Source organism: Myiozetetes cayanensis, unplaced genomic scaffold (genome assembly GCF_022539395.1).
Source record: "Myiozetetes cayanensis isolate MyiCay16 unplaced genomic scaffold, myiCay2020 scf3, whole genome shotgun sequence".
Lineage (NCBI taxonomy): Eukaryota > Metazoa > Chordata > Aves > Passeriformes > Tyrannidae > Myiozetetes > Myiozetetes cayanensis.
Window position 1 is genome coordinate 60,402,504 of NW_026087521.1, and position 18,031 is coordinate 60,420,534.

The following is an 18,031-nucleotide window of genomic DNA, read 5'->3' on the forward strand; positions in this document are numbered from 1 at the left end:
TAATTTTGAACATGCATGCCTTTAAGTGTGCACTTAACTAAGAAATGCTTCAGCTCAGGTTCCTAATGTTTTATCTTCGGGCTTCCTGCAGGTATTTCCTCACTTTCCTCCTCTGCTGCCACCACGTGGACGTGTCTCAGTGTCCATTTAAGGCTTGTATTAATCTTTGAGAAGAATATCCTCTATCCTTGACTGTATTGCAGTTTTTAACTGTACACAACATGTTTCTTCATTTGCCATGAAATTCAGCTGGGAGGAATCTGACAGATTAAAATAACAAAGTAAGGAGAGAGAATCTCCATCATGTTTTACTTTCCCATTTTTCTACCGAAAAAGTTCCAGAAGGTGTACATTTTTCACACTCTGGAAAAGGTTATGTAGAGTAACTGAGTGTGCATAGCAAGTTACAAACACCAGACTGAAGCTTCACAGGCATCTCAATCAAAAGCCAGGCTCAAGCCTGAGCACAGTTTTTCCGAAGGGCTGCTCATGAGGCAATTATATGCAGAAGGATCTGTGTCACTGAGGGCTGATTGACTGGCTTTTATGTGCCATACATTCAGCTCTGAAAATTGCACTTGGGACTCGACACCGTTTAGGATGTCCTGGAAATGCTATTTTGAGAGCAGAACTCTATTAAAATTGCCAACGTGGAGTTCTGGAGAAGAAGAGGGAGAAATGAAGATGCCTGGTGCAGCTCACACAGTTCAGTGACAGAACTGCATTGGAGCAGCAGCACAACCTGGATCCTGTTCACCTTGGGGCTTACTCAGGCCAGAGGCAAGTGGGTAACCATATTTGAAATTGGACACAGAAAAACATGACCTAATTTTAGATTAAACTATAACTTATTTTCCTATAGTTCTCCATCAATAACTTTCAGCATTAAATGCATCATTTATAATCTTGTGCTATTAAAAAGAATATGCAACTCCATTAGAAAGTGGTGGCAAACTGGGACAGGTCCTGCAACCTTATCTTTTGTGAGGTTAACTTGTTTCAGTATTACACATGAGCAAACCACTCACCAGGTATTACTTTGCTTAGCGATAGGGCATCAGAAAGGGAAAGAACAGCACTCTTTCCCTCTGCAATGAAATGTTGAAAGCAATGAAAGGTTCGGGTGGGGGACTGATCTTGTCCCCTGTCCCCTCTCAGTCCCGGAAGAAGTTCAGGGCTGGAAGTAAAGCCCTGAGAGTGCTTTCTCCTCACTTTGTATCAGAGGACACCCTTCTGAATGGCTGGAATGGAGCAGTCTCGTTTGATCAATTTACAGCCTTGTTAGGGGAGAAAAAGTTTAAGTGAAACACAGACTTTAATGCATCAAATGCTGCTCTAGGTGTATGGGAAACTTGTTCAGAGTGATAAGTCAGCTACCAGGACCGATTACAGCTGGGTTCAGTCCTTGATATTAGCCACATAGCAGGTTGTTCAGTGTGGTTACAATACCTACAAGAATAGCTAAATCTCATGTGGTTTTATCCATTACAACAGCTCTGACAGAACAAGTTTGGCCCCGGGGCTGTGAAGTCCTGGTGCCAATATGATAGAGAGTTGCTACACAGTCTCAGAGAATCAAGAATGACTTTCCATTTTCTCTCTCATTCCTCCCTCTACTGGCCAACAGAATAAGATCATAACGCATTCAGAATTTTCTTTTGCTCTTCAGAGACATCCTAGTCCAGAATTCAGTAAAACTTCCAGCTTTGACTCATCTTGAAGGTAGAATTGAATGAGCTGAAACAGGTGCATCAAAGACCTACAGAGGGTTTCTGTGCTGCTCTGGGGCTATCTCTGGTTTCAGCCCTGGGCTACCATCTGTCACAGGAATGTTCTGAAAAGGCTGACGTCCACGAGTGCCTTGGACAGAAAGTGCCCTGAGAGAGAGAGCCTGGTGCATCTGGCTGCCTGGGGCCAGGCTGGCCATTATCACTCCAAAACTGCAGAATGGCCACGGGCTGAAGGCACCTCTGGAAGCCTCCACTCCAACCCCTGCCCAGAGCAGGGTCACCTGGAGTAGGTGGTAAAGGGCTGTTTCTAGTGAGGTTTGGAATATCTCCAAAGGTGGAAACTCCACAACTCTGAGCAGCCTGTTTCAGTATCTGGCCACTCTCATGGAAAAAAGGTTTTTCTTACATTTCACTGGAACTTCCTGTATTTCAGTTTGTCCCCGTTGCTTCTCATCCTTCCACTGGGCATCACTGACAAGTGCCTGGCTCTGTCTTTACTCCTTCCTATCAGGTACTTATAGACACGGATAAGATGCCACTGAGTCTTCTCTTCTCCAGCCTGTACTGGTGTATGGGGTTGTTTCTCCTCTCAGTTTTGGACCATCTGAGGGTGCACTTTGCCTCCTGCATTCTCTATCAGTTTTAGGCTTTTCCTTCTAGATTGCCTAGTGGTTTATATTTTCTGAAAAGCAATCCCTGAGTATAAAATGAGATGATATAGCAACAAACACTTTTTAAAGTCTGCTTCTGCTGAAAGAAAGCCCATCCAGCTGCATTAAGAGAAATATGAGCCTCTTAAATCTGCTCACCACTCCAAGACAAGGAAGTTATATTCTGTTCTGCCTTAGACAATTTAGTAGCAGCCATTTCAAAAACACCCTTCAGCATCTTAAAAGCAAGCGTGCTTTTGACAAGACTTGTAACAAAAAAAAAGGACCCTCATAAAAAGCATGAGTAATAAAAGATACTCTCTTAAAACAGCTGGTGAAATAAAGGGAGATTTACTGGACTAAACTTAAATTTTGCTATCTTTTCGACTACTGTCACCTCAATGCATGGGTAAAAAAACTCTCTCCTGGTCTGTATGAGAGTTATTTGGAACAGACCTACTTTAGATTTAGTACACTTCTTAGACTGACAGTGAGAAAGGCCATTTTTAACCATCTCTTTCACCCTCAGGAGAACTCTTGGTCTTTCTTCCCAGCTTCTTCCAAGTTTTTCATCTATGGCAGAATAAACATTTCACAGCTTTTCTTCTGAGAGTCTCAGAACTATCCTGTGTACTGTGTTGAGGTGCATTTCTTATAAGACTTTTTGAAATCCTCCATCTTGCAGGTTCACCCTGCTCCTGAAGGGTGTTACTGAAGATGTAACCTGCCATTCCTTTGGCAATGCTTTATATGGCGATTCTAATATAGCACTTAGTGGTCTCTACCTTTCCTTCTCCTCAAACTGCAGTTTTTCACACAACAGCCCTGCTCCCATAGCTCACAAGTGATCCTGTATACTAAGGAGGAATTTCCCATCCAGGATGCACAACTGTTTGGGATTGCCATCATTTTCGCCATCAAAATACTTGTTGCTCTGAGGTGTTTTTTAAATTTCTGCAGAGGTTTGTGAGGACACAGTTCAAAATCATCACCCTGCCAAGATAAAAGTTAAATATCTCAGTTCTGATCCCAAGTTTTTGCAGTGAAGTGGTGCCAGTAGCATGTTTACTCAGAGGAATATAGTGTGGATAGGCATAAGCAGTGGTAACAAATTTGTTGGGTTTTTTTTCCTGGATAAGTATGTAATGTAACAGCAATGCAGAGGGCCCCTGAAACACTGGCATCCTGCAATGTCTGATAGTTGAATCCTTTGAAAACTTCCTGCAGAAAAAGGAATATGAAGGATTTTGAGATGCAGTGGTATCTGTGGGATGCCATGTGATGAAAAATGCCCAAGTTCTATCCACAGCTTTCAGGTTTGTTTCTTGCCAAGCACATCATCCATCAGGTGATGAGCTCAGAAGTTATGGATTGTCAGTGAAACACCGGGGAAGCAATCCCTGGAGAACTAAACAAAAGCCATGACTATTTCTTACTCATAAAGGAGAATCTGAAATACTGTGTTTTCCAGTTGTAGGGCTGGTGTGTTTCCATTACTTACTTCCCAAGAGATCCAAAGGTGTAGTGAATTGTACTGGAAAAGCAGATTTGGGATTTTGTTGGAATACCCAGGTGCAAAGTCTGGAATACTAAATTTTGCTGGGAAGAGTGATGGAAACCTCCCTCTTTCTGGAAAGCATTGTGTCTGAGCGTTGCAGCCATGGGATATACCCTCCCATGTATGGAATTTAGGAAATCATTCCAATCAGCTCAGCAATAACCACTGCCTTCTCCCCTTTCTGTTCACAGAGGTACGGCTCTTTCAGTCAAGCAAACATCCTTGAGTGTTTTGTACTGGCATGAGTGATTTGCACTTCTTCAGGGTAAAAACTACTTGCTCCCCCAGTCCCCATCCTGCTGGCCATCCACTCAAGAAGTTGCCACTGAAGACAGGCAAAGAAGTTGTACCTCATGTGAGTACCTCAGCCTTCTCCTCATCCTATTGTTACCAGTTTTCCAGCATTGTTTATTGGTGAGGTATCGTTGTGGTGTGTGGTATCAGTGAACAGTTGTCCATAAAGTTACTCAATAGTTCCTTTGGATTTATCTGCTTTCAGATGGTCCCTTTTCTTAAAAAGACAGAGAACCTCTTTTTCTTAAAAAAAACCCAGCCAAACCAACCAAAACACCCAACTTCCCATAAATAGTTTCCCAAGCCTTCTGGGAAGTATGAGTAACTAGTATGAGTTAGTTGGACCCTCAAGACTGCTGCATACTCTTCTGTGAGAGCTGCAGTTAGCTCTGGTATGTGAACACTGCTAACACATCCATGTAACAAGAACTATTGTGGGATGCAAAATGCCTTTGCAGACTGCATTTTCAAGTGCTGTTAAACTGTTTTACAGCATTAGCTTTGACTTAGTTGTTAGTAGTAAAGGGGTGAATGAGGTGTTTGAGCATTTTGTTTGAGGGCTTGTTTATAATTCTTGTAGTCCTAACGGCACTATAATTCTGAGACTTGCAAAAAAAAGGGGCCTACCTAAGTAGTGGCATCTCAGTCTTCCATCTTTGCATTTATATGAAGAGCTCAGCTTAGGGAAGCTCAGGAATTGTTAGACAGAGCTGCTACTGCTGCTGTGACGGTCTGAGAACTGGCCAACACAGCTCAGTGTTGTACATCCGTAACTCAAGCAGTATTTCTGTTTCCCTTCAAATTTATTTGTGCCATCTGGGGACAAAACTGTGAGAGCTCTGCTCCTGCCTGTCATTTTTCAAGACCTTAAGGTTTCTTGCAAAAAAAGCACTTGTCCTTCCAGCAATATCAGCTTTGTAATGCGTTTTCTTTAGCAGTGACACGTTTAACCTTTCTCAGAACCGTTGCCATTATAAATATATGGTGCTTTTCAGAAACACAGAAAAATCACCCTATAAAACATGATTTATTAACCACGTGTGGAGGCCCAGTACTTTACAATAGTATTTTACTCTCTAGTTATCCAGAGCTCTTCTCATCTGGGTAAGAACAGCAGTCGGCTGCGTACGACACACTTGGGAGCATGAGGGTCAACACTCGGCTCTCAGCAACTCAGAGGCCAAAAATCTGCCAGGCACAGGAACAGAAACCTATGTCCACCCAAGAAAGCAAGAGTCAACACCTTCTGAGGGTTGTTACCTTTGAAGTACAGAATAAGAGTGCCAGCTGCATGGACTCTGGTAGGGAGATGTTAGTGGGGACAAGTGTGATGATCAAGGCAGGACACATCTCACCAGTTTCTTGCTGTAAGGCTGCTGTAGAGGACCATGTGTAAAGCTTTACTACAGACAAGAAAACAGCATCAGCCACACTCTGCATCCAAAGAAGCCAATCACTGCATTGTCACCAGCAGTCACAGACGTGGCCAGGCTGTGGTAAATCCATGCTGGCTGTTTCTAATCACCCTGTTATTCATTTGCTGGGACTTGATTTGCGACCTTCCCAGGCACAGACTGATCTGTCTGTCCCTGGATCATTTTTCCTGCCCATATTGCCCATACTCTTTCCAGTCATCAGGAACCTCCCCAATCTCCAAGGCATTTGATGGTAGTGAAGTGGCCTCACAAAGATGCTGGGTACCTCCCTTCTCATCCTGGGAAGCAGATCTTCCTTTTCTCCTCTTCTACTCATTTTCTGTCTCCATTTATTTGTTGTTTTCCTATGTAAAATACTCTTACAGGGATTTTTTCCTCCTGCATCTCCACGATTTCCCTCTCTTTAATTTCCTTTATTTTTTTTTTCAAATTTATTTTTTATTTATCCTCACACTGGGCACTACACTCAAACAGTTGTTCTTGAATATGACCCCTCTCCAAAGAACCATAACATGAGAAGATGCTTAAACAAACAAGCACTCACCTAAGCACCATTAACCTGGGCTTATCTCCCCACATCATACTTCTTTTTTAATGAAAAACTGCTGGCTGCCTCAAAAGATAATGTCTAAACAAGCACAAGCACAGAACAGCTCCTTAGAGAGAAGATCTCTCCAGTTTTATACACTCAAATTTATTACTGCATCATACTTCTAAGAAAATAGTTTTTCTTATGCTTTTCTCTTCTGCAAAGCACCCTTCTCACCGATTATTTTTAAACTTTCATTACAAAAATGAAAAAAAAAATCTATGAAACTTAAGTAGTAAAATGAAATGATCCTGATTTAGTAATGTTAAGGGGCGTATTCAAACTGAGGGGAATGCGATCTGGAATGTCTACCCATGGTGTGAGGACTGAAGGAGATCACAAAAAGACAGAAGAAGCGAAAAAGATGTTGAGAGGAGGTGTGTGTTTAAAAGACTGGGGAAACGCTGCCATGCCGGGGAGACATCGGCTGAGCCAGCTGGGGGCTCACACATTGCCCCTGGTTTGAGTGGACAACAGGGTGTTTCTTATGCTTCCCTGCTCTCAGGGTAAGTTTTGGGGATTCACGCCCACCCACACTATTTTTGTAGCATCACCCCACGCCCACACTAGTGCTCTGCATCCAGAAACTGCCTCTAACCTTGGGAGATGGATTTGCCCCGTCTCCAGCAGCATTTTACAACCTTATGCAGGCAGATGTGCACCAAAGCCAATTCCCAAAACATCTCTGCTCTCCCCCCTCTGGAATGCATTAATTATGGAAGCATCCAGACAGTTCCTCCTGCCAAAGCCACCCGGTGTTCTTATCTCAGGACAAAGCACGTTGCCCATGAGAGGTGAGGAAAGGAGCGGGGCAGGACATGTGTGAACACCCGACTGTCTTTCCTCACAGTCACGGGCTTAGGTGGAAAGTCAGCATTAAATCTTTCCTCACCTTTAAGCCAGTTCATCCCTTCATTGTCTCCAGATGCAGGCAGCTTTATGCCTACCTAGGAAAAAGAACTGGGGATATCAAGTATCTGCATTTTTAAATGTTATCAGCGACTTCCCTTAATTTATTACAATAAATTGCTGATGGAGGAAAAGAACAGGATTTACCTGCATATACATAAAGATAATTTCTGCTACTACTTTTTTCAGACCTCTGAAGATTTGGCTTTCTTCCTTCTCTCTCCCTCTGTCATTTATTTGAAATCTGCCTTATTTCTCCCTGCATTGGCTTTGGTGTCTAGACTGTCTTCCATTTTTCATTAAAACAGTGTTGTTTTTGCTCACCTGCTGGTTATTTCTTTTAACTTCCCTACTGCAGAGAAGAAAGTGCCTTACATTTGGAACTAAGTTCAGCACTGAGACATCCAGGAGCTCCTAATTGTTAGGACCTACAACCCAGGTTTTTAGGTTTTTCTCCATCTAAAGACTTGCACCCTCCAAAAAGGCCCTGCTTTTACATAGGAACGCAACTCACTCAAACATCATACTCCACTGTGCCACACCACTGAGAGCCCCCAGGTAAATTAGAGACTGGATGAGTATGTATCTACTACCTTGTGCTGAGAGAGCCATAAATACAGGAGGTCAAGAGTTGAGACAGATTATGTTTGGGAAGTGCCACCTTGGGTATGACTTAGTAGTTAATAATGTTTCTATTGGGTTTTTAAGAGATAAATTAGAGTTTTCCTATTGGCACAAAAATTTTCCCAGTGTGTGGGAGCATTGGGCACCCACAACCCCTTCTCTCAAGCAGGGGGAATGGATCCTATCAGTGAATAACAGAGAAGCCTCTTTGCAATGCAGCAGTGGTTGTGTGTGCAAGAGATAACTGCTCCAAATGGGTTTGTTATGGTTCCTTCTCCTCACTGGGAGGAGAGAGAGGACTCAGGAGAGAAGAAAGGATAACGATGCTGAACTGCAGAGCTCCTGTGAAGATACCACATGTGCTCTTCTGCTGGGTATATTTCCTTACCATAGTCTCTTGGCCTGCTTTTCTCCATGACCATGGTCTGTGAGCTGTCACAGAGCTCCTTTGCTCAGTTCCAGTTCCTCAGAGTCCCTCACTTTTGCAGCACTGTGGGCATGCACATGCCCTCGCCCTCATGCTGACCCCCTCCCATGGCCTGTGTTTTGTTTTGCTCATCTCTCCTGTGGCTCATCTTCGTGTTGGGTGTTGCTCTGAGAGGTGTTGGACTTGATGTCTTTGTAGAAGTCATCTCCTGGGAGAGCTCCATGACATCACCAGAGGGCATCAGACAACAGAGCATGGTAGCTTTGGGATTGCTCCACGCTTTCCAAGTAAATTCCTCTTCTATTCAGCAGCACTCACCATGTATGCCTTCACCCCTCTTGCTCTGTTCTCCAGTAGGTCTTGTGTCCCCTCCTCCCTCCTGAGACCCACTGTTTTTTGATGTGCTGCAGGTGATCCATGTCACTTTGGGGATGCAGGGCCAGTAGGGTGGGTCCTGCCACCTGCAGTCACAGGGCAAAGACACCTGTATCTCTGGAGAGATCCAGTGTGCCACGTAGTTGTAGCAGAGCACAGAGGATAGTCAGCAAGGTGGTGGGATATGACGGTCAATCAGGAGCTTAATTACAGGTGCACAGGAGGAAATTGCCCAGAGAGGTTGCAGATGCTCCACATTCAAAGCCAGGATGGGTGGGGCCCTGAGCAACTTGATCTAGTGAGTGGCATCCCTGCCCATAGTAGGGTTTTAGAACGAGTTGATCTTTAAGGTCCCTTCCAACCCAAAGCATTCTATGATTCTGTGAAGGACATTGCTCTTCCACTGCTTTCTTTCCATGGAGTAAGTGCTGGAAAGCTGGGTGTAGCTCTTGTTCAGTGTGATGCAAAGGCAGGGGAGGTGTAAGTGTAAGATATTGCCATACAGCAGTGCTTTGCGTGGCACTGCACATGTTAATTGGGTACAGAGCTGCTGTTAGCACTGGGACAGCACCTGGGGATAGGTTTATCATCTTGGGTGTGAATCCAGACTTAGGGTGCTTGTAACATAAAATTGTTCTCCAGTTGTTTGGGATCCCTGTTCAGGCACAGCAGTCATGATCTAAATTGTGGGTGGTTTGAGTGTGCCTTGCCTAGAATCTCAGAAAAGTTGAATGTGTGTGTGCTTCTCTGTTTAAGACCAGGATTAATATGGTGCATGCTCTAATTTAGATTCCAGGAACGAAGTTCAAGAATCTATGCTTGCACAGCCAGGAGGGCTATTTGAGGCAAAAGTGAAATTGATTTTGGTTTAAAAGGGCTGTAAAAGAAGATAGGAGTAAATATGGAGAAAAATAATCTAAAATTGATTAGAAAGGACCTATTACCCAGCAGGCAGTAAACCACTGAAGATAGGCCATTGAATAACCATGAAAAGAAAATGAGAATGCTCTGGTATATACAAATAAGAATCGAACACTGCACTTCTGCAGTGATATTTTTTTTGCTTCAGTCAGTGTGTCACTCTGACTGGAGAGTGTTTTAAGATTAGAAACTGCTGTGAAAGACTAGAGGATGTGTGCCCTAGACCTTGGAAAAAACTTTGGATCAGGATTGGTAACTATCAGGGTGATTTATACCAAAGTTCACCCTAGAAACTCAGCACTAGGGACATACTCTGGGAGTGGAGTGTAAGCAGAACTTGTGGATCAAATTAAGCCACAGATACCAAACTGAAGGAAAAAAAGATGGATTTCCTACCTGATGCTGGCATGGAAAAGGACAATCTGGCTGCACACTGCAATATCTGGAACGTGAAACCGCGGCAGTGGTTTTAATTACATAGGTGGGACTTACTGAATACACTGGTTTGGGAACTGTAGAGAGATTCCCAATGAATGGCTGTATCACAGACATCGAGTTACTGTACAAATTTCAACCACATTTTTACAACCATACAGTGAACTTTGCACACTTAGTGATGTGCTCAGGGCATTTCTACTTCTAGTTCTCTCTTCAGCCCAGATTTGATGCTGTATGTAAGGCATATCTTACATGTTAATGAGAAAATAAAATTATACATTCCACTTTGTACTTGGGAATTTACAGAGGTTCTATTACCCAATATACCTATGAAATCCTTAGACTTATGGATTAGTTCCGAGTGAGTGAAATAATTAATGTCTCACTAAGCTATATATGGCACAATTAAATATTTTAAGAGTAAGAGCCTAAGTGTTAGTTCAACCATTCAAGTTGGTACGAGTTCAGATTTAGAATATCATGTGCAGTCTTCAATATCATTCACAGAATTCTTGATGTGAAGTGCTTTTAGGATAGTCCTTGTAACAGCTAGGACAATAAGTTTAATCTTGCACCCAGCTGTAATAATATCTATGTTTCAAATAATTATATTAATGTCAACTATTGCATAGATAAATGAGAATTACTGTTTCTTTGAGGTAAAGGTTTATGCAAACCAGTGCTTGAGATACTGCCTCCCTACCCAAGGAGTGACTGTGGCTCAGTGTTAGCTTGGACTCTGTCTGGTTAGACTGTCACCTAAGGGGCAGGAACCAGAAATGGTCCAAAAGTCAAGGTTTTTTACCTGTCTCTTCAACAGACCTTCCTATAACACTGCACTGTAGTGCCTCAGATGTTGTAAGTGGTCCACAGGAGCGTCTGTGACTTCTGTCTTCAGGAAAGTGCATTCTCCATCAGCACAAGCCAAGGACTGAACCTCTCTCAGACACTGGTGACCTCCATGGCATTCCTGATGCTGTTTTATAGAAATGAGCCACAGGCACCTGCCACGTGGTGGCATTTCTGCATGGCAATTCCTGCATTGGAATAATTAGAGCATGAGTGTTACAACCTTAATGTGGGATTATAAACCTATATTCATGACTGCTGTTTGTGTCCAAAATCAGCAATCTGGCTTGTGTCTGGATCCAGCCCCTGCCCCTCCCCTGCCCTGCGTGTTCCCATATTGGTCTTCCGTACATGGAGTGATGGTAAGTCTCTGAGGGGACCAGCATTCCCTATATAAAGTAACCCGCTGCAGGGGGATCAGACTGAAGGAAATGATGGCACTACAAGCAGCTGGTGGAGTGGGATGGAGAAGCAGTGCTTCTGTCTTTTGGGATTCCTTTTTTCTTGTGAGACCTTAGGTTTCCCTTCAGTCCTCTGTGTCTAAAAGCCCGTGATTTTACAAAAGAATCCCAACCTTCAGAAAAGGGAGAATTATGTTTTTACCAAACATATCTGCATCTAGAGGGGCAGAGGAGGGAGTTTTGAAGGGCCTTCATTTCCTGCCAGTGTTGGGGTCGGAGAGTGAAAAGGCTGTAAAGAGGAAGACACTGCATCTTTCAGAGGAGCAATGAGAGCAGGTCTAAGCAAGTCAGGCACAGATATATACTTGCTCTGGTTTTACACTCTCTGTTGTATATTTAGTTTATTACAGCTGCTGGAAACAAAGAGCCAATATTAGGTTTGAAAACATGACTTATATAAGATAAAGGAACCCAGAAATACAATGCACATAAATATGAGAAGAGGGAATAGGTTGCTCTCAGAAATGTGGAATAAATTTGCAGAGGCACAGTAAAAGATGAGAGATTATAAAAAGGCATTAGGGCTGACACTGTAAAGGAGTCAGGGAATTACACAGCAAGCTCACATTACCAATTCAGACTGGAGGTTGCTTTAAAGAATGGCCTGGTCGTTAGAGGTAACAGAAGAGCAGTGCAAAGTGCATTGAAATCTGATATTCTTTGGAGAATTCAGCAGGCTCATATGGGTATAGAAAAATGTAAATGGTAAGCATAAGCTATGTACATGTAGCAGCCTCATAAAAACGGAGAGATAAAGAAAATTGTTGAAACCGAGCTATTGCTTCAAAATACCAACTAAAAAAACAATACAACTCATGCTGATAGATCAGGAGACGCTACAGCCATGGTTTGAAGCGTAGATATATTTATACTTTGCTTTTCTGCCAGAGACTACATGGCAGTGTTGGCTCATTGTTTGCATTTCCCTCTGGTTGTGCTATAGGGAATCCAGCATTAGAGCATCTCGTAACGCCCTTCATATCTGCATTTGCCAGGCACAGAACCACAGAAGGGGGCTGAGTAATGAGCTGTGCTTCAAAGAACAGAATTTTCAGCCATTTTCAAGGGCTGCCGGAGAAATTCCACAGTGTAACATCCGCTCCTAGATATCCTGTATTGAAAGGTCTACTGAAAAATGGAATTAGGATTACTTGGATTTTTTTTTTTTTTTTAAGCTACCAGATCTGAAAGAGATTCTTCTGCTGAGCTTGAGAGACTGCCTTTAAAACACAGTCAGTCTCCCTTTATTTTAAGAGGTGATTGAGAACCAGACTTACTAGTACAGAACTAATCTGAGCGCTTATAAATACACTGAAAATATGCAAGAGTCATACTATTTCATGGGGAATAAGGATACTAAAGTGCAAGGAAGATGCAGCCTGCATACACCAGCAAGACTTCGTCTCTGTGTGACAGGGAGATTGCTTCTTTCTCCTTCAGAATACAAACGCCTGAAGGACAGGCTTTGGGAAGACAAGAGGAATATGGAGATGAAGCCTGGGGAAGCAGCATTTGAAAAGATTTTACTGAAGTCAGGCAGAGATCAGTAAGAGCTCCTGAAAGACATTTTGCATGCTTTTAGAGCATCTAGTGCTATTTTTTGTATAAGAGCCATAGGAGGGGAAAAAGAGAAAGATTTGTAAAATATGCTATTATCAAGATGATCAGTGAGAACTGGTCTGAGAGGATCAGACTGGAGACAAACTGGAGCAGAGAGACCCACTTTTGTACCTATACCTGCCTACTGTATTATACAAATTATTAACTTTCCCTACCATATACCCTAATTAAGGTTTGCCTGCCAAGGTGCAAAGACTACTGAAATGACATTTTGAACTCTTTTATGGTTAGATACTTTTAGTCTGGGTGGGTTTGCTATTTTTATTTGATGAGTTTGCAGTTTTTTTGGAGGGAGGTGGGGGCTTAAGCTGCGGTTCAAAGGTTTAAAGGGCAGATGAAAGTAACTTTGCGAGTGTTTGCAACCTGTAATTTTCCATTTGTGTTACAGTCACAGATGCATCTAATGTGCATCTGATGCCTAATGTGTTCTGCAGCTGGCACAAGCACTGTCTCACCGGAGCTCCTGCCCTACCAGGTGGAGGACAACAGCTCCCAGGTGTCTGTCCCAGCGGAAGTGTGACTGACTATAAACCTCATACCTTCAGCTGGAGTTTCACCACTCTTGTGAGCTCACATGGAGTCACAAGCAAATGCTCCAGACCTTTGAGAGTCTCTGGTTTAGGATCACTGGGTACCCTCTGGTGCTCCCACTGCCTGTTGTAGGGAAAGCCACATTGATCTCTCCTGCCCAGAAGAGGGGGGTGGTTGTCTTGCAAATCCTTCAGTCACCCCCAACCTCACCCCACTGCCATCACCTGTTTCACCACCTCGGGCTCCTCTTTTCTTCCCTGGCTGTTCCCACTTCCAGGGTTCCCACCCCTCTGCCTCTGAAGCTCAAGGAGTGATGCAGCTCTCCCACAAGGACAAGTCACTGCTGGGGAAGTGCTGAAACAATCAAGCATGGTGAGCAGGAAAGTTCTGAAAGGAGCAGGTAGGAATTTGGTTGGGTTGTGTGCAGCACAGTATGTCATGTTGGTAAAACAAAAGGACCAATATTTTGGATTCTGTGGCAAAGTGTCAGTGTACAAAAGCCTTAGTAAACAGTCTGCTCACTGCAATACATGGAATACATTTAAATTTAGCCTGATTTTGTTTTTTTCATCTTTGGCTGTGACTCAATGGTGGCTTTGTTTATAGCAACTGTTTTTGTGTTCCAGTGAATCACCTCATGCAGAGCTGGTGTTCAAGAAAGAAAGGATGAGTCTTTCTGGACCGGGGAGGGGCAGCAGGAATTTGATGCGTATTCTCATTGTCACAAAACTTAAAACTGAGTGTGTATTGAACCTGCTGAGAATTCAGCATCTTACTTCACTTTGGAGAACCTCTACAAAGAAAAGAAACTATGTCTACTCATACCAGACTGTACTTCAGGGAAATACACTCAAAGGGTGCCTTTGTTTGAGAGTGCTGAGACGAACTCTGTGGCCACTGTGTTGTACTGGAACAATATGGGGATAAATTTTCTCCCACCTCCCTCCATGATTTCAGAGCCATGCATGTAGGTACTGCATCCAGGAGGAACTGGCTGCAGATACCTCTGTAATCAGGGTCCATGGTCACTGAGCAGCAGAATATGAATGTTGCACAGAGAAATCAGAGATTTACTTTTCTATTACTTGGGAACATAATAAGACTCCTCAGGACCACAAATGGAAGTTAAGAAAACAAGCTTGATTATTTTAAGATTATGGTGAAATAACCCAAACTTTCTCCCGGTTCTCAAAAGCATTGCTCTGGGAACAGAGTAAGGTACTTTGGAGACTTTTCACTCAGTATTTCAGAATGTTTTGATGCTTTGTTGTCTTTGAAAGTTACCTGAAAATAAACCAATTTCTTATTGCTTCTTCCACGTATCTCTCGGTTTTCTGAAAACCCCTCAAGTAACATTCCTGTAATTACAAACTCAGCTCTTGTTTGTTTTGAAAGGCTTTGCCTAATGGGAAAACAAGTAATTAAGAACTCCAGCCAGCTGTAGCCAACTTTAGCCACAAAACTGATCATTTCAGAGGGAGCTGGAATAACTGACTCAATAGTCAGCTTGTGAAAACTTAAATAGTTGTTTCAGAATACTGACCAAAAAAAAAAAAAATTAAATTGGACTCACTGAATTGGGAATTGTTGATTCTGAGTTCATATTTGAGTTTTCAGAGTTATTTAAGGTATTTTTTTTTAATACATAGCAGGCTGTGCCTTTTCACCTCAAATTAACAAATCAGATTTTTTTTAAGGTCTGAGTCCTTAACTGAAGGAATATGCTCTTGAGATGTATGATACTGCCAAAGATCACAACCACCACTGAAAATAGAAAATAGTGACCCTATTAACACTGAGATTAAAAAGGAAATGAGGGTGAGGACTTGTACTGCGAGACTGTGAAATGCAGTCTGATGAGACTGAGCCGGACATTTTTGTACAGTCACGAAGCAGCAAAGCAAAGCTTGTTAACCTTTTTCATCGATTCCAGTTTCCTTTTTGTTTAAATTGAAATGTCCAATGTTTCCTACTTTTTTTCATTACTACACAGTGTAATACAGTTGCTGCTGCTATTAACCTTCAGGCAGACAGAAAATCAGTGAAGGTTGATGTGTGATACACTTTTATCTGGAACTAATAGCCCTTGCCCTCAGTTACAGGGAAAATATTGTAAGACTTGATTTGTGATAAAGATAGTGGAAATAAGAGGTAGGGCAGCTCAGAAAAGGCATTTCTTGTTGTCTGATGGTGAACTCTGCTTCTTTTGGCCACAGGTGTCTCACAGTGCAGAGGAAGGAGTTACAGAGATAATTAACCCTCTACAAAAGCTCAGTGTTCCATGAGTGGCACGTGGAGAAAGTGCAATGGTAGTAGCTGCTCTTGAATCCCCAGTGAAGAAAATCTCTGCCTGGTGCAACAAGCTGCTACCTGTGCAGGGGATGGAGTAGCAGAAAATTCCTAAAAATATCATGAAACATGCTTTGTTGGGCTGCACTCTGGTGGGAGCTGCAGTTGTGTGACTGCACTGGGACTACTGCTGGAAATTGTGTTGAAAAGGCGCGGAAGCATCCTCTGCTCAAACAGGTGATGAAATTTCTTTATTGTGGCATGAGTTCCGTGGGTCTTAACATTTGTTTGTAGATAGTAGCATCTGTGGGGAAAGAGATGATGTTTCACGGGGGGGAGTGAGTGGGATAACTTGGATTTTCAAAATTTCTGCTTTCATGTATGCCTGCAGTGTTGTTCATGTCATATGGATAGCTTCTGTGGAAGTGACACAATATGCTGGGCTGCTGAAGATACAGCTGCCAAAAAAAAGGTGCAACTGATTTACTATGAAACTTGGTTTAGATGTGTACTTGGGCAACAGGTGAACAGTAAGAAACAGGACCATCAGGTCTTTACTTTGTTTAAAAATGGAGGTTTTCTGACTGGTGATTAAACTAGTCAAGGACATTCAGCTAATATCCCAGTAGTACTTTGAAAAAGTCAGCTGACAGTTCTACTTCAGAAGCAAGGCAGTCAGGTACAGGATACTCACTGAGGTGTGCTCTCAGGAGGTAGAAAACAACATGCAGACAGGGTGCAAGATTGCAGTAGAGGCCATAGGTGATAACTGGGCTTGGGCTTATAAATCACATGGCAGACTGTGGTAACACCGATGCTTTTACTGTGGATTACTGCTTAGGGCCAAGTAATAAGTGACAATTTGGCTCTTTCATAATTTGCTTTTGAAACAAGGTGTTGTTGAAACAGATTTTTCCCATGTCCCTTCAAGTTTGTTGTCAGAGCTGTGCTGCACTGGGGCTTTTGCAGCAATGTCTACAATAAAAGGCAGGGAAGATTTCACTCTGCTTGCCTGTAAGAAATTACTTGACTTTCTTTCCCTCTTCCACCTCTTGCTGTTTGGACCCATCCTCTGATAATGGGATTTTTGCACAAGTGGTTTGTTTTTTGCTACCAGTGATATTAATCTTACTTGCCTGTCCTACAAGGGAGAGCATCTTGGAGGAGGGAGATGGGGCAGTGCTCATGAGAAAGAACGTGCAAAGTCCTCCCCTCTGAAAAAGGAAGGCTGCAAAGTCTAGATTGCAGTCTAATTCCTTTGGAATCAGCAATCGCTCAGTCCAGACTCTCTCTGCCTCTGGAAATGTTACTATCCAAAAGTAGGAAGGGAAGATAGTTGGGTTCTTACTAATGTGAAGACAAGAATCCTACTTGGTGTTGCTGAGGGCAGTTAGAAATAAGGAAATGGCCCAGTATTTACCAAGTTCCTGAATATTAATGTTAATTTTCTTGAAATCACCTAAGGGGCGTGTCATTGTCCTTCTTGGCTGGTGTGATTAGTGCTTTTCTATCTCCCAAGATTAGAGACTTATGCAGGAGTGGATGAACTGTGAAGTCAGTTGCTCCCTGAAAAATGATAACATTTTTCCTCAGTTGCACGCGTGGAGGGCTTGGTGAACAACACTTTCCCAACATTCTTCTCAAAAGCCCAGCAAAAGTATTTCAGTCATTGACAGAAATTGACTGCCACACACTTCAGCCCCTTAGTTACTGCTGTACCTCCATCAAAGGTAACAGCCATTCCTGCATTCCCCTGGCGAAAAATTAACTGTCTGAATGTCTGTGCTCCAGCAGCACTTGCAGGCTGTACTGCAATGGGTTAAGTTTTGCCTGTGGTGGATGGATGGATCCTTTCCTGTGGCATAAGTTGTACATGTGTATGTCCTGGGATATATTAAGCTGTATCTGCAGAGCAGAAGCTGTGGTGGTGACCAGTCTCAGAAAACTTTGAGGAACCATAGTGGAGGGAAGTGGAGTAAGTGTTCCCGGGCAAGAAAACACCATCCTGTCACACAAAGAAAGCAGCTCTAGGCTCCAGCAGTGGTGCTTCCCTACTCGCTGGGGCCTGCAGGCTCGGTAGAACACAGCCAGCGCTGGGAATCAAGAGCAAGGAGCACTGGAAACCCAGGCTGCGTGGCTCCTTGAGAACTATGTCTGGTTGTTGACTACGGTGCGTCTGGGCAGGAACGAGCTGCGATCGGGGCTCCTCTCGCACGGGAGCCAGCGATGCTCCCGCCTCTGGAGAGCCGCGGTACTCACTACGATGCAAACCTGTGCCCAGTCGCCTCCTTCCCAGCACCGCCGAGCAGGGTGGGCGGCAGTGACCCCGC

At 43.3% G+C, this 18,031-nt stretch overlaps 1 protein-coding gene across 1 annotated transcript in view; it reads left to right on the forward strand.

The window, feature by feature from the left end:
- The window catches only part of OVCH1 (ovochymase 1), a 54,224-nt gene extending 40,823 nt beyond the window's left edge, over positions 1-13,401 (forward strand). The window contains 1 exon segment of the mRNA XM_050324843.1: positions 13,316-13,401. Coding sequence (XP_050180800.1) covers positions 13,316-13,401 — 86 coding nt within the window.
- Positions 13,402-18,031: the final 4,630 nt, after the last annotated feature.